Here is a 20,992-nt window from a genome sequence, read left to right as displayed (position 1 = left end):
TCTCCTCCTATCTATCCGTCTCTCCTACCTACCTATCTATCCCGTCTCTCTCTCCTATCTATCCCGTCTCTCTCTCTCTATCTATCCGTTCTCTCTCTCCTATCTATCCCGTCTCTCTCTCTATCCTCTCGTCTCTCTCTCCTATCTATCCCGTCTCTCTCTCCTATCTATCCGTCTCTCTCTCTATCTATCCCGTCTTCTCTCTCCTATCTATCCCGTCTCTCTCTCTATCTATCCCGTCTCTCTCTCCTATCTATCCGTCTCTCTCTCCTATCTCTCGTCTCTCTCTCTCTATCTATCGTCTCTCTCTCCTATCTATCCGTCTCTCTCTCCTATCTATCCGTCTCTCTCTATCTATCCGTCTCTCTCTCCTCTCTATCGTCTCTCTCCTCCTATCTATCCCGTCTCTCTCTCCTATCTATCCCGTCTCTCTCTCCTATCTATCCCGTCTCTCTCTCCTATCTATCCCGTCTCTCTCTCCTATCTATCCCGTCTCTCTCTCCTATCTATCCCGTCTCTCTCTCCTATCTATCCCGTCTCTCTCTCCTATCTATCCCGTCTCTCTCTCCTATCTATCCGTCTCTCTCTCCTATCTATCCCGTCTCTCTCTCCTATCTATCCCGTCTCTCTCTCCTATCTATCCCGTCTCTCTCTCCTATCTATCCCGTCTCTCTCTCCTATCTATCCCGTCTCTCTCTCCTATCTATCCCGTCTCTCTCTCCTATCTATCCCGTCTCTCTCTCCTATCTATCCGTCTCTCTCTCCTATCTATCCCGTCTCTCTCTCCTATCTATCCCGTCTCTCTCTCCTATCTATCCCGTCTCTCTCTCCTTATCTATCCCGTCTCTCTCTCCTATCTATCCCGTCTCTCTCTCCTATCTATCCCGTCTCTCTCTCCTATCTATCCGTCTCTCTCTCCTATCTATCCCGTCTCTCTCTCCTATCTATCCCGTCTCTCTCTCCTATCTATCCCGTCTCTCTCTCCTATCTATCCCGTCTCTCTCTCCTATCTATCCCGTCTCTCTCTCCTATCTATCCCGTCTCTCTCTCCTATCTATCCCGTCTCTCTCTCCTATCTATCCCGTCTCTCTCTCCTATCTATCCCGTCTCTCTCTCCTATCTATCCCGTCTCTCTCTCCTATCTATCCGTCTCTCTCTCCTATCTATCCCCGTCTCTCTCTCCTATCTATCCCGTCTCTCTCTCCTATCTATCCGTCTCTCTCTCCTATCTATCCCGTCTCTCTCTCCTATCTATCCGTCTCTCTCTCCTATCTATCCCGTCTCTCTCTCCTATCTATCCCGTCTCTCTCTCCTATCTATCCCGTCTCTCTCTCCTATCTATCCCGTCTCTCTCTCCTATCTATCCCGTCTCTCTCTCCTATCTATCCCGTCTCTCTCTCCTATCTATCCCGTCTCTCTCTCCTATCTATCCGTCTCTCTCTCCTATCTATCCCGTCTCTCTCTCCTATCTATCCCGTCCTCTCTCTCTCCCTATCTATCCCGTCTCTCTCTCCTATCTATCCCGTCTCTCTCTCCTATCTATCCCGTCTCTCTCTCCTATCTATCCCGTCTCTCTCTCCTATCTATCCCGTCTCTCTCTCCTATCTATCCCGTCTCTCTCTCCTATCTATCCCGTCTCTCTCTCCTATCTTTTTTCGTCTCCCTCTCTCCTATCTATCTCTCTCTCCTATCTATCCTCTCTCCTACCTATCTATCCTCTCTCCTACCTATCTATCCTCTCTCCTACCTATCTATCCTCTCTCCTACCTATCTATCCTCTCTCCTACCTATCTATCTCTCTCCTACCTATCCATCCTCTCTCCTACTATCTATCCTCTCTCCTACCTATCTATCCTCTGGCCTACCTATCCATCCTCTCTCCTACCTATCCATCCTCTCTCCTACCTATCTATCCTCTCTCCTACCTATCTATCCTCTCTCCTACCTATCCATCCTCTCTCCTACCTATCCATTCTCTCTCCTACCTATCCATCCTCTCTCCTACCTATCTATCCTCTCTCCTACCTATCCATCCTCTCTCCTACCTATCCATCCTCTCTCCTACCTATCTATCCTCTCTCCTACCTATCTATCCCTCTCTCCTACCTATCTATCCTCTCTCCTACCTATCTATCCTCTCCTCTCTCCTACCTATCTATCCTCTCTCCTACCTATCTATCCTCTCTCCTACCTATCTATCCTCTCTCCTACCTATCTATCCTCTCTCCTACCTATCTATCCTCTCTCCTCTCTCCTACCTATCTATCCTCTCTCCTACCTATCTATCCTCTCTCCTACCTATCTATTCTCTCTCCTACCTATCTATCCTCGCTCCTACCTATCTATCCTCGCTCCTACCTATCTATCCTCTCTCCTACCTATCTATCCTCTCTCCTACCTACCTATCTATCCTCTCTCCTACCTACCTATCTATCCTCTCTCCTACCTACCTATCTATCCTCTCTCTCCTCTCTCTCTCTCTCCTCTCCTCTCTCTCTCCTCTCTCTTTACTCTCTCTCTCTCTCTCTCCCTCTCTCTCTCTCTCTCTCTCTCTCTCTCTCTCTCTCTCTCTCTCTCTCTCTCTCTCTCTCTCTCTCTCTCTCTCTCTCTCTCTCTCTCTCTCTCTCTCTCGCTCTCTCTCTCTCTCTCTCTCTCTCTCTCTCTCTCTCTCTCTCTCTCTCTCTCTCTCTCTCTCTCTCTCTCTCTCTCTCTCTCTCTCTCTCTCTCTCTCCTCTCTCTCTCATCTCTCTCTCTCTCTCTCCTCTCTCTCTCATCTCTCTCTCTCTCTCTCCTCTCTCTCTCATCTCTCTCTCTCTCTCTCCTCTCTCTCTCATCTCTCTCTACTCTCTCTCCTCTCTCTCTCATCTCTCTCTACTCTCTCTTCTCTCACTCTCCTCTCCCTTCTCTTTCCTCTCTCTTCCCTCCCTTCTCTCTCCTCTCTCTTCCCTCCCTTCTCTCTCTCCTCCTTTTCCACTCTCTTCTCTCTCTCCCCTCTCTTCTTTCTCTATCTTCTCTCTCTATCTTCTCTCACTATCTTCTCTCTCTATCTTCTCTATCTCTCTCTACCTCTCTCTATCTCTCCCTCTAACTCTCTATCGCTCTATGTCTCTCCCTCTATCTCTACCTCTTTCTCTCTCTTCATCTCTTTATCTCTCTCTATATCTCCATCTCTCTCCCTCTATCTCTCTCTCTGTCTCTCTCTCTCAATATTTCTCTCTATCTCTATCTTAAGTCAGACGATATAACTTCCCACAACTTTTTGAAATTCTTTATGGCGAAACTTCCAACTTTTTTTTCTGTAATTTTTGTATAATCTGAATTTGGTTTCGAAAAATTAGTTTACGGATTTATTATCAGATATCGCTATTTGCGTCCATACGAAGCCATGTTAGAGTTGCTTCTCAAGACAGGAAAGATTTATTTTCACGTTCAGAGCGTCTGTGAATACCCGTTCTGATGATCACATTTAGGATGAAATACATATAAGCGGATATACAGACGCCCTATATCTGAAATCAAATCTTAACTGTCTTTTTCCTGAAATTATTGTGTTTGAATGCCACAAAGTAAAGACAAAAAGAGAAACTTCATGCACTGACAAGAAAAATATTAATTTAACTTTCATGGCGAAAAAACGAAAATTTTCAAATCGATTTTTCTGTAAAACGGTATATCTGACTTAAAATAAGACTACCTTTTAGTATTAGAATACCTCAAAATATAATAATCTAGTATCAGGAATGCTTAAAAGTTACAGACAAAAAAGTTATGCATTAAAAATACCCGTTGACCCACCCAAAACGGATGCCTATGAACGGTACTAGAAATTCGCATTTAATGGAATCGATTCAACTCAGGAGGATAAATAATCGTACCAGTTTTCATTTTTCTAAATAGAAGCGTTCTGGAGGTATCAAAAAAACTAATTAGAAGGCGCCATCTTTAAAGAGCTCTAGCTTCCTTAGGAAGAATTTTCGGACTAGGTGAATTGGGTTAAATCGTCTTAAAATTATCGGAGGAGTTTCTGGACTCTTCTGATAACCATTCAGATGTTGAAGTATGTAAGACATTTCCAGAAACTGTATTTTAGTGAAATTTCTTTCATTGCAAAGAATTTTAACATCTTCATAATTGACCTTAGTTTAGTAGTGATAGCATATTGTGCCAGAACACAGGTGTGCTCAGATAAGTTAATATCACTTTTGTGGGAAACTAGCCCTGAGTGACCGCCCAGTCTGACCTATGTAACAGGAATTGTATTCAACACAGGAAATGTGGTAAACAACATTAATTTGTTCTAGAGGGGACAGAGTTGTCTGTTCCCTGGTTTTGGAAAATAAGTTTCTGGCAGTTTTAGAGTTTTTTTATTGCTAATTTAACTGGTATATTTCTAAAAAGTTTAATAAGGTTGTATGTAGCTTGGGAAAGTATGGTAAGGAATAATAATGAGATATTCACGAAGTCAAAGGAGCCTCATGTGTTGTAGTCTGCAGAACTATATTATCAACAATGTTATTTGAAATTTACCTGAATTGGTCACCATTGGGTAAATCATTAATTGTGGAACTATAAATTCTCAAGAAGATATTTAAATAAAATAAAAGCTTTTGGCTATTGTACGAAAAGTTTACGGTAGAATGTCTTAAAAACTAGTAAGAAAAAGTCACAAAAAAATAAGGTATCCAATGTTTCTCTTTACCCCACAAATTTTAAGAAAAAAAACCAAAAAAGGGGGTAAATGTAAACAACGATCTCTGGTTCTGTTAAACACAATCTAAACGAAACTGTAGTAAAATGATACATGGTTTGTAATCTAAAAATCGTGCAGGTTGGTTCCATTAAACACGCCAATGTTTCCTATTAACCCCGAATATATCAAATATGCTAAGGAAACTTAAAAAAAATTATTATCAAAATAAAATACATAGATATAAGAATTTTTAAAATTATAAATATTCACTTATTTACTGACGTTCAAAAATATCTAACTTATTAGGAAACTTGTAAAACATTATTTCACCTTTCATAAAAATATTTGGTTCAGGGGCTATACCAATAATTTGTTGGAAGTTAACGAAACTAATGTCAGTTTCCTGTATGGCAAATTGCTTGCAGGTACCATTCATACATTTTAGAGCTATAACCTGAATTTCATTTTCATCCCAAGCAATATCTTCGGTCATACAAAGATATCTGTAAGATGTTGTCAGCCTTTTACCGCCCTTGAATTCTACTAATACAAATTTCCCCTGCTGGAGTTTGTGGTGTTCTGCAGCCTCTAGTTCTTGTAGCTCTTCTTCTACCGGTTCATCCCATGGACTGTCATCACTCTCAGCATAAGATACTTCTGTTTCACTTGCATCAGATGACGACAATGACTCTTTACGTTTCAGTGTATTTGTATTTTTAATTAGTACTGGAGTTTTAAGCGAATCAACAATTTTTCGAACTTGGTTTCTTTTTCCATTCCCTTTCTGCTTTCTAAGATCCTCCTGTTCCTTCATTCCATTCAAAACGTCATTAGCAGTTAATACTTCTCCATGGGCCAACTGTTTTAGCCGAGGGATTATCTTTTTCTCTGTGGGAGCAATTAATTCAACTGTGTCAGAGTCAAGATCTTTTGTTGTTCTTGTTGACTCCACATGAAATATACGATCCAGTTTGTCTTTGGTTGAAGAAATAAAACTAGACATATCTAATTCTGCAATTGATGTTGCAGATTTAGTTACAGATGTTTGGTGTTTGGATGATGATGGTTTCATATTTTCAGCTTCATTTATTAATGTTTTGTTAATAAATCCACTAGTATTTTCCTTATTTCCATTTAAAGTATTTTCAACAGAAGTCTGGGAGGAGAGTCTTTTTTCTTTATAAAACTGAAGCTGCTCTGAATTAAATTCGGATTCAGGAAATTTTTGACTATTTACAGAATACACACCAGTAGTCTCAAAACCAGATATAATATTTTGCAAGAACTTAGCCTCCTGACAAGTTTCACTTAGAAGTTCTACGAATTTGTCCTTAGATAAACGCCCAGTACCTTCCCCCATTCTCTTCTTTCCATATGCTACTAACTTTCGATCCCATGATAACTAATTTGAAAACACACTTATCAAGTGGTTGCAATTGGTCCGTTAAATGACTAGGAAACTTAATAAGGTCAATGTTATGTTTTAATGCTTGTTCAATTATTCAAATACTTATATGACTTCGGTGGCGATCGTATAAGAGTACAGCTTTTTGATTTGGTCAATTCTGTATCTCTCGAATTGTTTGCACATGTGGTACAAATCCATTAAGAAACCAATGGTATAATTGAGGTTCCTCCATCCAACCATTCTTAAAAACTGTGAGCGGTGGTAAATATTTTCCATCTGCTGAAACACATGCGAGCACTGTCGTGGACTCCCGTCCAGAACCACCAGAAACTCTGCATAGAGCTTCACCCTTTGATCCTACAGCTCTAACTCTGGAGGGATCACTATTAAGTCCACTCTCGTCAGCATTAAATACAAACATAGATTTACTGATGTCATTAAGACCATTATTTTGAAAAACTTTTTTTAGTTTATAATAGAAATCATAAATAATTTCTGGCTTTCGAGCATCTTTTCGAGCAAGTGTTTGAATATGCTCAGGATTCTTTAGCGAAAGTGAAGGATGGCGTTTCATAAATGCAAGATACCAATCTTCACCAGAGATGCCATCTTTGAAGCGAGTTTTTAGGCAATTGTCTTTAACGTATTCACTAACTACATTTAGTAACTCTTGTTTATCGCAAGGATAGCCCACATTTGCTAGGGCTTTTAAACATGCCACAATATAATTTTCAATTTTGTATGACAATGCAGTAGACACACCAGTTCCCATCTTATCAATTGGTATGTTTCTACCCTTTATGCGATTGTAAATAACGCAATGTGGAATACTGTAGTAAGCAGCAGCCTCCCTTTTTTTTATGTCTGCCACGGCATTTACTAAATCATTCAAAGAGTATTTTGGTGGTTCTCTCTTTTTTATGTACTTCCTAGGCATTTTAAAAATGGCAAGACCTGTAACAAATGAAAGTGGACCTATATCCCCAAATGCTGAAGAAAAATATAATCTTTTATTAGACTGTATCAATAAAGCTTCCACACAATCTATTAGCCAATATAAACCCTTTAAGTGTAAGAAACGGACTCCTTCACCATGGTGGGATGCAGAATGTGATCTAATTGTTGCAGAAAGAAAAAATGCATTAATAAAATACAAGCAAGATCCATCAGTTAAAAATTTTATTAAATGTAAACAAGCTAGTGCACACGCTAAGAAATTATTGAAATCGAAAGCCAAACAAAGCTGGGTTGATTGGTGCTCAAAATTAAATAAACAAACGTCGCCTACTTCGATTGGAATCAAGCGAAAAGGATGAACAGGAAAAGGGTCAATGCTCCATTACCACTAGAAGATTCGTGGATAGCAGAGTTTTTCGACAAATCATTTCGTTTCCATTACATAAAATAATATGTACTCTCGACACCTTAAAAATTCCAGTTTATTATAAATTAACTCTCTCCCATTGCAATAATGACTTGTGGCATTGTTCTTGAATGAGCTGGCTAATAGGTTTATAATTGTAGCAATTACCATTGATATTTTATGTTGTTTTAGTCGATTTTAGTCAGTCATTGTTGGAATTTGTTCTGAACAGTTTTACTTAGTATTTTTTGTTGTGAATAACTAATTGTACTATTTAATAAAAAAAATGCCGGAAAAAAACGATAACAGGAGAAATGCATTCATTTATTGGAGTATTTTAAAAAAGAAAAAGAAAACAACGGACTTTTGCTTTCGTTATCATCGGTACATGAACGAGTAGCGGACGCTTTGAAAATCAGTCTTCGCACAGTGACAAGAATAAAGAGTGAATACAAGACAGGGGCAGCTCTTACTACACCAGGAGAGTCACGTAATGTACAAAAAAAAGACTAATGATGTCAGCGATACTATAAAAGGAGATATTAGAAATGTACTGTATGGCATGAAAGCAAAAGGAGAGCACGTTACAATTAAAGTTTTAAATACACAATTAAGAAACAAGCATCTCTATGACGGTTCTGATACAAGTTTGTGGCGTCTTATGAAAAATTGTGGGTTTTTATACAAACTAGAAAATAGTAGACGAGTGCTATGTGAGAAACCATGTATTGTCTCCAAACGACTGTATTTTTTGAGGCCTTATATGAGAAATTTTTTAAGTCCAAGCCCACTTCAGTTCGTTTTTTAGATGAAACATGGATATTCCTAAAAGGGGCATATAAACGTACTTGGCAAGATGACTGTGTGAAAAGCATCAGAAAAGGACACGAAAATACAGGTAAACGCTTTGTTGTTTTACATGCCGGAAGTAGGCAAGGATTTGTTAAAGATGCTGGATTACTGTTTTCTACGAAATCGAAGACTGCAGACTATCATGATTCTATGGATAAAGAGTCTTTTAAAAAGTGGGTCTCCGAAAAGCTGATACCAATGTTGGAGGAACCATCTCTAATTATTATGGATAATGCCTCATACCATAGCTCTTTAATAGAAAAGTTACCGAATGCCAGTTGGAAAAAATCGGACTTACAAGAATGGTTACGAGCGAAAAAAATAATTTTTGACGACGATTCGGGCAAGACAGTGCTATTGAGTCTTTGTCGCCAGAATAAACCACAAAATACCAGGTACGTTATAGACGAGCTACTCCAAGAACATGGGCATCAGGTTTTGAGATTGCCTCCATATCACTGTCAATATAATCCGATTGAGTTGGTCTGGGGCATTTCTAAATAATACTATGATCGTCATATTGGAGAACATGGACGTGGAGATTAAACAGTGAAAAAAGTTTGGGGCGATGCATTAGCTGAGGCAACACCTGCAGTGTGGGCGAGTTGTGTTAACCATACTGAAAAATTAATTCAGGGCAAATATGGTCACATATGATGAAAATGAAAGTAGGATTATCATCGATTTGGCGGAAGATTCCAATGATGAAGACAGTTCCAGTGAAGACGCTGACTGATTAGCTAATTAATCAAGGTCAGTACGTTGTAACAGTTCAGAATTCGCTACAGTGCTTAAAACTTAAAAAATCTGTATCATTTTTTAATTAAAGTGGGTTAAATAATTAACACTTTTTTGGGTATATTTCAAAATCCTTTTAAAATGTACTTTTCGTTATATCCTGTCCTATTGTACTGCAAGCTAGAAAAATACTTCTTCGCAATTTATACGTATATTCCGTTATTAGAAATTTAATGAAAAATAATTTATAATTTTCTTTTATAACTATTATTTCGTTTGACATGCTACATTTTGCTCCGCCACTGGAGGAGGTAAATGAATCGAGCTTAGACAAGAACAGACAGATGAAACAACTTATTGCAAGTGTTTTTACACGCACACGCCAAGAAAGATGAAAACGATTATAGATTTGTGTATATTGATTCACTGTCACTCATTCCCAAGCAGTTTTACTGAAATAAAACAAAATAGATTACAATAAAGAAAAATCTGATTTATAATTCAATATGGTATTTTAGATTTATTTATTTTTAAATTTAGTCAATAAAAAATATACACATTACTATAACCCACCGATTATCATATGCAAAATTTACTTACCAAGCAATATAATAATATGAAAATAAGGCACAAATTAGTTCAAACGCAAAACACAATAAATATCGACTTCAGACGACTTTACACCGGCAAGACAGAAGGTTTGTATAAAAACAAAAGTTCGACAATAATATCGGTTATCAATGGTGACAACTGCAAATTGCAAGTTGTGAGATAATAAATATATTTTAAAGTAACTCAATACTGACAGTCATCTATTTTATAATAGAGAAATAATTTAGATTTATGCTTACATGTCTCTTTATACAAATATCCACTTCGCAAGGGCTTAAAAAATTTGATGGGTATAATGTTGAATACTTTGCTTCACTACTGCCTGATTATCTGGCATTCTTTTCAAGTGGCCAAGCCAGTTTAGTCTTTGTGACTTTACAAATCTAATGATATCTGCGCTGTGCAGTAATTCATCCAGCTCTGCATTAATTCATTTTTATTCTTCATGAACCATCGCTATTTTTGAATGTTTTTTATGTGTTAAAAATAGGTGCTTTTAAAAACATTTGGATAAACTGAGTGGTGTGCATAGTTATGCAACTAGAAAAAACTCCATTATAATATATTTCATTTTATAGAATAACGAAGACCCAGAATTTAAATGAATATATCAGTTTAAATCTTTTTAACATGTTACTGTAAAATTGTTGTTATTTTTATAGACAGCAACCTTAAATGGTTCTTTCATATCGATTTGTTAAGTAAGAAACTAGCCTCAGCCTGCTATGCAATTTGCAATAAGATCTGTTTCGGAGGAAATCAATTCAGCTTAAACAAAACCAAGATAATTTTAGGTGTGAAAATTACAAAAGATGTCATTTAAAATATTGTGCAATATTGTGTGACCTCACTACTACACTCAGATTCGATGGACAGCTAGTTCATCCGATCTAAATAAAGTTGACTTTATCATTATTAATTTTGATTTTGTGTTTAGTTCAGTATATACGTACAAATTTTGTGTACCTTCATTACCACTTTTTTGTATCTTGAATGTTGTATGAAGAAGCGGTCTTGACTACGTCATGCGCGACGCGAACCGATTTTGGAACCAAAGATGGAATTGCAATTCTGTGTATGAAACATTGTTGCCATATTTTATTTCTAGCCGTCGGGAGTACTGTTTCCAATCACCCCTGTTTCCAATTACCCGGACTGACCCTTATCAACAATGTTATTTGAAATGTACCTGAATTGGTTACCATAGGGTAAATCATTAATTGTGGAACTATAACTTCTCAAGAAGATATTTATTAATTAAGGAAGAGGGGTAGGAGTTTTCAACAAGAATACTTCTAAGTAACAGAAGAGATTCCCTTCAATTAACGTTGTGTTAACATGTGTAACCCAAAACTATGGGCTTAAATGTGGTTGATTTTATAATTAATTTGATGATAGAATGATAGTTGAGTAAGCTGTTGAAAGCCATAGGTTTCCTATACCAACTTATAACCAAGATATTATCTGCCCTTATATACACACGCATATCCAAAAACATTATACTCATAGTGATGGAATCTTCTAATTTACAAGTGAATTGTAAATGATGATCAAAATCGTTAAACACTGACAGGGTGGCCCATGTTCTGTTCAGTGGTAAGGCTAGAATTAGGTCATCCACATAGCTCTTAAAAGGGATTTGAAAATCCAATAACCTTAACTAGTTAGCAATTAAGTCATCAAAAACAAAATTAACAAAGATAGGTGAGATAGAGAAACCGATAGGTGTTCCAAAAATTTGTAAATATAATTTATCATCAAAAACTAAGAAATTACTATCAAACATTAATTGTAGTAATTCTGCAAACACATCCCAAGAAATAGGTGAGTTAGGTTGGATAGAGCTCCAATGGTTATGTAAGGAAGATAGGAAACTTGGCAAAGGTAAGTTGGTGAAAAGTTAAACTACATCAAAACTTACTAAATTGAACCTTTGTGTTAACTGTAATTCATTATTGAATTCACTAAATTGAAAAGAATCAACTATATTAAAATCATTATTATAATTATAAAATTTAGACTATATGTCTGTCAAAAACTTTGCAACATTGGTGTTGGAAGCATTACTTGAGGACACAATAGGTCTCATGCTCAATGTACTTAGGCTTGTGTATTTTAGGAAGACAATAAAAGCTCAATGCACTGTCATAATGTAATGATTTAGTTTTTTGATGTATTTTGATTTGACATAAAGAGATTAAGATTTGATCTTACTGGTTTTGAGTTAGAGAGGTGAAATAAATAAAAATTCAAGTTACAGAGGTAACAAACATATTTTTATGTATTATAAATCAACATAATTTCCAAGCATCCTGAAAATAAAAAATATGGCATTCATAAATTCAGTAATTTTTTTTACTTAAGTAATATAATTTGGTTGTTCTCTGTTTATAGCAGTGTCTAAGATATAAAAAGCAGAAACTTCTTGTTCTTCAGAGATACTCTATAAAATTCTATTAAGTATCCAATGCTATTCTTGCCTATTTGATTAAAACCCATGTAGTGCATATTTAGTATTATATATTCAAGATACAGAAGTCCAATTTAATTTTTTGAGTTATAGATGGAAAATATGTCCAAAATGGCTTGCAGGGACTGCCTGATTATTTCGACTAATACAGGGTTGAGATTTTGAATAATGGAGGTTATGGGGCTTGAAGTAAAGAGAACAAAACATTTTTTCAAGTTCTGAAGGTTCTCAACTTACTGAGGTTCTACTGTATATATTTTGTTATAAAATAATAATTGTGACAACAAAACAATAATTGCGTATTACTTTTTATAAATCTGGCTAAAAACTGGTAGTTTAGTCAAAAATTTTGTAATATGTTCCTACTTTATTAAAATACTTAAAAATAAAAAACTTAAGTGATTTTCTTTAGAATTTGCTTTAAAACCCATAAAAGATAATAATTTTATAAAATAAGCTGGTAAGATTTAGTTTTAATATCTTTCATAGAAAAAAAAACAGTATAAAGTGTGCTGTAAGTGTAATGTAGATGAGCAGCTCAGAATGTCCATGCTGCTATGATTAATTGAATTAAGTATATGTAACTGTTTTATAAGTAAATAAATAGTTATGTTTTGTTAGTCTGTACTAAATACACAACAATAAAAAGGTACCATAAACCGTTATACTTTTTTGTCATACATCCTAACTAGAGTGGCTTTATGTGGCCCTACGATCCTATAAAAGTGCGAGACCAAGTTAGTCTCATATTGCACTTAACGTGTTAAGCAAATTATAATTATCTTCTTCTCTCTATTGTCTTGTATGATAATGTTAAAAGTGCACAAAAATATTTATTACCTTATTTGAAATTTAAATTCTAAAAATATTTCTTTGATTTCAGATAATCCAATTGCTTGTGATGCTGACCTACCAGACATAGTATCCATTATGGAAACGAATCATACAAAAATTATCGGTATATCACATTGTCCACCGTTAAGTGGACACATTACATTCCGTAATCATCAATAGGTTTGCACTACCCTGGTATCGAACACAACAGACCGTAATATCAAAATGAACAAGCTAATCAGAAAAATAGCATACCCACTGTGCAATCTGACGTGACATTAAATGCTAAGTTACATTATAATATTCAGAATGAACCTTTAATACCTAACGAACCTCTAAAGAAGGATGTTGTGCTTAATGTGCAAACTTAAGCAAGTAATGATCAAATTCACAATCCATTTGGGGTATTAAACGATACATTGAATGTATCTGCAAATAAAAGTAAAATATTACAGTCAGACCAAACACAAATTTTCGATCCTGTAAAGCAATTTCAACAAATCAACAAATTAGCTTCAGAAATCGAAGAACTTCGAATGAGAATCGACGAATTAATATCACAAAATCAAATGTTAATGCACCAGAAATTTAACAAAAACGATGAAACTTTCGGAGCTGCAGAAGCCGTAAATAGATTTGAAAAATGATTATTATTAATATTAACTTATTACTAGTCATTTAATGCTACTTCTTAGAAATTTTTAGTAAATTGCGAAAAAACCAAGCTTCTCAGGTCAACTAGCACTTCAGCCCCACTGAAGAAATTATTTGGTATAAACGGAGATATAATCCAGAGGCCAGCGTTATTTCGTGACCGATAAAAACTGTGGCTATATGTAACTGAAGCAGAATACATTTGTTTCAAATTTCAGTATTTCAGTTTCCTAAAGCTCATTTTATTTATACTATAAAACTGTTGTGGCATGTATAGCAAAAACAATAAGAGTAAAAATCAAGCTTTTAAAGATGAAGCTTATTGAGTGTATTTAGTCAATAGAGAATAAAAAGTTCACCCTACATTTTTTATTATTTATCTCACCTGAATTATACTCATCTAGTTCATTCTTTAAGTCTTCCAGATCGAGAGATGTAGATAGCTGACTCTTTATATATCTTGTGTCATCTTCACTAAATTCTTCCTTAATTTCAGCTTTTACTGTCATAAATAAAAAAAATAGTAATTACACCACATTGTTTACTACAATTCTATTATTTACTTACCAGAGTTGCCTTCTAGTTCATTCCTCAAGTCTCCCAGATCAAGGAATGTGTATAGCTGACTTTTTGTATATCTTGAGTCATCTTCAACAAACTCATCACTAATTTCAGATTTTACTTCCATCGCTAACAAAAATATAATAATAGGAATTACCAAAAACAATATCGCAGATATGTGCACAGAACAAACTGTGGTTAACTTTAAACCAAAGAATATAGACTTGCAGAATTCATAAAATTGGTATAATCAAATGGTATAATCAAAATTCAAAATGTACTTTTTAAAAGCTTTATCTCTTTATATTTGAATTGAAGCGAAGCATACAACATTTGCATTATTATTGCCAACACTGCCAAACGCCAAACCGGCAAACGGGCAAACCGAAATATTTTTGACATTTGCGGCTATATTCAGCTTGTACTTTCGGTAAACTCAACCTTAGAGTAGGGAATTCTGACGAGTAGAATTCCTTACTCTAAAAACTCTACCAATTTTGTTTTGTAATGTATTACATATAGTATTTTTCATATAAAAATGCGTGCACGTCACAATTTATATAAAGTGACGTCACTTATATTTAAAATTTCCAGAACGTCAACCTTAAGAGTTCAAATTTTCTTATTACATCTAATAATACCAAACCCATACGGAACTGCTCGATCTTTCATAGGCGTCAACATGGTATAATAATCAGAAAAATGTAATTATCACTATATTGGGAATTTTAGAATTATATTGATTAAATAACCAAAAACATTTGTTATTATTACTAATATAAATTTTATGAAATAACGCAGTAATGTCCAGTTGCACCAACAAATAAACGATTGATTTTTTGATTTGGATTGCCCGTTTATTTTAGAATCTGTTGCACCAACCATTACTCGATTGGAACCGACTGTTTTTGATCTGTCAAAAGTAATCAACCGATTTTCTACGGTTATTTAAAAAATCGACTGTTTTAAACCTCACTTTTACACTGTTATTAAAGTGTTTTTAGCAAAGATTTTGTTTAAAGTATTATATATTATAATTAAAAAAAAAATGGATTTATCATCATCGTCTACGTCGAGTTCATCTTCTGACGATTTGGAAGATATAATGCATATGTTACCAAATATAAGATATGTATATAATATAAGATATGATAGATAAACGTCTTTATTCAATGTTCAATTGGATTGGCATCATGATACTATAACTAACAAGGTATGCTCACTTGCCGTTCTAATTTTAATCGACTTTGCGCATGACGTCATAGCGAGACAAAGCCAGGGGACTTGTGTGGATCTTATTTTTACGATGCATCATATGGCAACGGTGTTCCATTACTGCAATGAACAACTTCGAAACTTAAACAATTAACGGTAAGTATACCTCGATGCCATATCTTGCACTAAGAAGTCATAACAATTTACTTTCTGTGAAAACGTTGTTTGAAAATTAATTAGTAATTTGTAAAATTAATTAAAGAAATATATGAATCTTCGATTTGATTGTGTGTATTACAAACAAAACAGATATTGCTACAAAACATAAATTAAATATAAAAGACCGGTAAAATGTAAATAATTTGAAATATAAGGAAAAGCAGGTCATACTTCAGACTTATGAATATCATTTAGACATTTATTTTACAATCTTCGTGATTTTTTCCTTTCGGATATTATAATTATCTTTAAAATTTTTATTTAGAATTAGTATTTTAAAATACATTTTACATATAAAAAAAGTAATTTTACATCTTTGCTAACATTTACGTATTTTGCAGCTTCTGTTAGGTTTTTTAAATAATTTTTAGTTATTTCTAATTTGTTGCCATTATAACTACTAAAAATATGTTCCAGTTCACTACATTTAGTTACAAATTCCAGTGTTGGTTTGAGTAAACCACCATCAGAAACGTGACTTATCCAAGTAAACGATTTATCGTTAGCGTCCGGAATATATCCAAGTATTTCTTTTTTGTAACTTAAATGCAATGAAACCGGCTAAATTTTCCAATCCATCCGATTTCAGGTCTTTTATATTCGAATTAATAAAATCTTGATGACTGTCAATTAAATCTTCAGGGTTTATTAAGTAGCTACAGGTAGTCGAGAGGAAATTGCGTACGATATATAAATTAGTTGATATTAACACAGTAAACTGAATGTTTTCACCACAAAATTTATATACCAATATAATATACAAAGTCGTTACCACCGAACAACTCCTTACTACAGTCTGTCCCAAACCCTTCTTTCAGTGCGTCACTAATTTTGACGTAATATAGGATTTTAAGAATGTCGAGAATTATTGCATGACATTTTAGTTAAATTTGACAGTTGCAGAATCGTAATCTCCCTTTTCTAATTGAAAATAGTTTAATAATTTTAATATTAGTCTTTGTTCTTTCTTGATATATCTCGGCATATTTAAAATATTTTTATGACAATAAATACAAAAATTAAATTTTCACTGTAAAATGTCTGATAATACTAACCTGGAATGACAATTATCATTTTATCAGTTGACATTGTGAAAGTACTATCACGATCTAGACAATCTGCGTCAAATTATATTTATGCGCATCATTGATTGGATATCTATTTAGCGTATTCTAAACTCCAACCAATTAATACATCCGTTAGTAGATATAGCTTTACGATAAATAATTTTCTAAGTTCTATGTATAATAATCGCAGACTCACGTTTTTTTCTGTCACGTCTTGCTTAATGTGTTAGAGAGAATTCGATCAACTATGACGCACTGAAAGAAAGGTTTGGGACGAACTATACATCAATGAATAAATAAAAATCTCATTCGCTACGTTTTGAAGCACACAGGATAGCAACAGATAGAGAATTTAATTTGGCATTATCTAATATTCCACAAAATAATAATTTTAATTAAATAGATTAGACAATTGTACGCAACTGATATAGGAATACTTCAAATTTTTTGACAGTTCAGCGTGTACGAATTTTGTTCGTTTTGATTTCTTACACAATTTGATCATAATATATTATATATTATTAAATTATATTTATAAATACATATTAAATTTAGATGAATAGCTTTAAAAACTCATTATTGTTGTGCATTGTGATTGTGCTATGCCAAAACAACTAAATAGTCTGTAGAAAGCTTTTAGAGTTCAAATTTTCCTAACACAGCTAATAATACGAAACCCATACGGAACTGCCCGATCTTTCATAGGTGTCAACATGGTGTAATAATCAGAAAAATGTAATCATCATTATATTGGAAATTTTAGAATCATATTGATTAAATAACCAAAAACGTTTGTTATTATTAATAATAAAAATTTTATGAAATAACTCCTTAAGTCTAATATTCCACAAAATAATAATTTTAATTAAATAGATTAGACAATTGTACGCAACTCATATGGGAATATTTCAAATTTGATTGACAGTTCATCGTGTGGTAAAATTGTTTGAAGTATTGCCGCTCTTTTAGAGTAAGAATTTTGTTTATGTTTTGATTCCTAACACAATTTGATCATAATATAATATATATTAAAAAATTGTATTTATAAATACATATTAAATTTAGATTAATAGCTTTAAAAACTAATTATTGTTGTGTATTATGATTGTGCTATGCCAAAACAAATAAATAGTCTGTAGAAAGCTGATAAGCTTTCATATAAGATATATTATTTTATTAACCTAAGTGTATTTACTGTTAATATAATACTTTGACAAATAGTTTACATTTTAAAAATTCCTCACTTACTAACTATTCTGATGTTTTGACAATGCTGTGGAGTTCTGTCGTCGTAAATCTTGAATGACGTGTAAGCGTACAAGCTGAATATAGCCGCAAATGTCAAAAATATTTCGGTTTGGCAGTGTTGGCATGTTTTTATAATGAATAATGCATATGTTGTATGCTTCAAATATAAAAAGATAAAGCTTTTAAAAAGTACATTTTGATTATACTATTTTATGAATTCTGTAATTTTGAATTTATATGAAGCAATATCGAGTAAATATTTGTCTCTTTCGAGATTAATTGTAAACATCTGTTGTAATCTGGTAACTGCTGATTTGACGATTGCCAAATCTATCCCCTAATCTATCAAAGGTTAATTGGTAAAAAAATTCCTAATAATTAACTGCAATTAATTTCCAAAGAAACAAATATTTACTCATTGTTGTGTTATATAAATCAAAAATTGCAGAATTCATAACATAATATAAACGAAATGTACTTTCCTAAAGTCTTATCTCTTAAAGCATACAGCATCTACATTATAAAAACATGCCAACACTGCTGTACCAAAAATTTTCGTTCCATGTTTGACATTTGCGGCTATGATCAGCTTGTATTTTCGGTAAACTCAACCGTTTTTTTTATGTTCTGTGATCGTAACTACAACCACAAAAGGGTAGGTGCACGGTTCGTAGCACAAGAATACAAAACCCATTTATTCGCGATTGAAACTGAATGTAGAGGGCAGGTCGATTGCAGTGTTGATTGGTTGAAGGGGAAGAAGTACGTCACGAGGGTACAGTTTTGGGCTTAGTGTTCACTGGTTAGGCTGAAGAGGCAACCGTAGTAAGTCTACGAACCGTGGGGTAGGTGTGTGTCACATGTGGTATACATCCTGGTATAAAAACTGCTATGTATACCAGTTTTTTATATTTGTATAATAATTAAAATGATCTATTGTCTTTCTGTTCTGGTTAATAGGCCTCCGTCTGTATTGACGTTGTCTTTTATTTTGAAGGCTCAGCGCTGCTCGAATACAAAGTATCGTGTATAAGTGCCACTGCATCTAACAAAGGCCGAGCATTTTCAATTTCCATTGTATTAATTTTCAAGCAAAAATTAATAATACCAAATAAAAATGTAAAATTAGAAATGATCTTTAACGCCAACGCCAACCGAAAGATTATAAAAGCAGTATATGATAGCCACCGCCAATGCAAAGTTTATAATTCTGTTCTGGTTAATAGGCCTCCGTCTGTATTGACAAGTGTCTTTTATTTTGAAGGCTCAGCGCTGCTCGAATACAAAGTATCGTGTATAAGTGCCACTGCATCTAACAAAGGCCGAGCATTTTCAATTTCTACTGTATTAATTTTCAAGCAAAAATTAATAATACCAAATAAAAATGTAAAATTAGAAATGATCTTTAACGCCAACGCCAACCGAAAGTTTATAAAAGCAGTATATGATAGCCAGCGTCAAGGTCAACGGCGAACGCCAGCGCCAATGTAAAGTTTATAAATCAGCCTTTAAGGTAAATCTGCTGGTAAAAGATTTTGCACAGGTATAAAATGGTAAGGGTCAAAATGCTCACTGTCAATGATTAATCAAAACAAGACTTATTTTTAGTTATCAAAAGCATTTGTGACATCAACCTAATATGTTAAAATGTCCCATAATACATTGAGGTTGTCTAAGGATAACATCAAAACTGACTTAAAAAAAAATGGTAGGTACAGTAGCTGGTACTGTAGAGTGGAGCGAAACTTCATACTATGTTTTCTATATTTTTAAATTTAATATAGTAATTTTACTATTTATTTATTATTTCTATTTAAAACAAAGTATATTATATTAAAATAATTCAATAAATTATTATGTTTGCTAGTAGCACCATCTGCTTCCGTATCAACATAACATACGTTGTTTACTTCTGACAGACCTGTCAGTCAGATTAAATATTAAATTATCATTAAAATATAAATTTGATATTTGATTATTACTTTCATAGTAAATTAAATTATTGTGTAAGTAAATAGGATGTTTAAAAATAAAATTTGACTATATTTTGAAAGGAATTTATTACTTTCAAATTATTAACAACTGTTAAAAAATATATGACTAGAAACGAATTGAAAGATCGATGCGAAGACCGTTATTTCGTGACGCTCGCCTCAGCATTTTACTATAAAGAAAAACTTATACAACGCCAGTTACAACTATGAATTATTAAGGACTTAATTCAAAAAATGCGATAATCTCGAAAACTATTGAGTTCTGAAGTTATTAACAAGCATGATACTATAACTAACAAGATAAGTCAACGCGCATGTTCTTGCATCTCTCTCGCACATCTGTGACGTAAGCCCGAGACAACTTTAATGATGCCAAGTTAAATGCTCTATCTGTTACTATCCTGTGTGATTCAAAACGTAGTGAATGATATTTTTATTTATTCATTGATGTAGTAAAGACTTTGTATATTATATTGTTATATACATTTTGTGGTGAAAACATTCAGTTTACTGTGTTAATATCACCTAATTTATTTACCGTACGCAACTTCCTCTCGACTACCTGTAGCTACTTTATAAAGACTAATTATTTGGTTGCCACAATGTATTGTGCAGTTGGGTTGTTTAAACAATTATAATAAAAAAAGTAAATCTATTTCGAAGAGTCGTTTTTTTTTGTGTTTCCTAGAGACAAACAAATGCGTAAAGTATGGGTCTTCAAGTGTTTTCAGCGAGACAAATTTAATGTAGAAACCGCGAGAATATGATCAAAACATTTTATAGAAGCTGAATATTGTTCAAAAGAAAAACTATAGTGGAATATTACTGTTAATAGTATAATTATTATGAAATTGTTACTGAAGATACCTTTTCCTCGCTAAACCTTCCTAGTGGTGACACAGAAATTAACCCTGAAAATTTAATTGACAGTCATCAGGATTTTATTAATTCGAATATAAAAGACCTGGAATGGGATTGATTGGAAAATTTAGCCGGTTTCATTGCATTTAAGTTACAAAAAAAAAAGAAATTCTTGGATATATTCCGGACGCTAACGATAAATCGTT

At 34.0% G+C, this 20,992-nt stretch overlaps 1 protein-coding gene across 5 annotated transcripts in view; it reads right to left on the bottom strand.

The window, feature by feature from the left end:
- Nucleotides 1–20,992, bottom strand: part of LOC140450200 (uncharacterized) — a 171,466-nt gene that overhangs the window by 52,499 nt on the left and 97,975 nt on the right. For 4 of the 5 annotated variants that reach the window (XM_072543663.1, XM_072543671.1, XM_072543672.1 and 1 more), the window contains exons 4-5: nucleotides 14,189–14,311; nucleotides 14,007–14,123 (exon numbers count right to left, since the gene is read on the bottom strand). In XM_072543663.1, the coding sequence (XP_072399764.1) occupies nucleotides 14,007–14,123; nucleotides 14,189–14,311 (240 nt within the window). Of the gene's footprint in view, nucleotides 1–11,499; nucleotides 11,976–14,006; nucleotides 14,124–14,188; nucleotides 14,312–20,992 lie in introns of those variants that run through there. The other variant, XM_072543673.1, reaches the window with a different exon arrangement.

Source organism: Diabrotica undecimpunctata, chromosome 9, assembly GCF_040954645.1.
Source record: "Diabrotica undecimpunctata isolate CICGRU chromosome 9, icDiaUnde3, whole genome shotgun sequence".
NCBI classification, from domain to species: Eukaryota; Metazoa; Arthropoda; class Insecta; order Coleoptera; family Chrysomelidae; genus Diabrotica; species Diabrotica undecimpunctata.
Note: the sequence above shows the minus strand (reverse complement) of the source record. Positions and strands in the feature narration are given on the sequence as shown.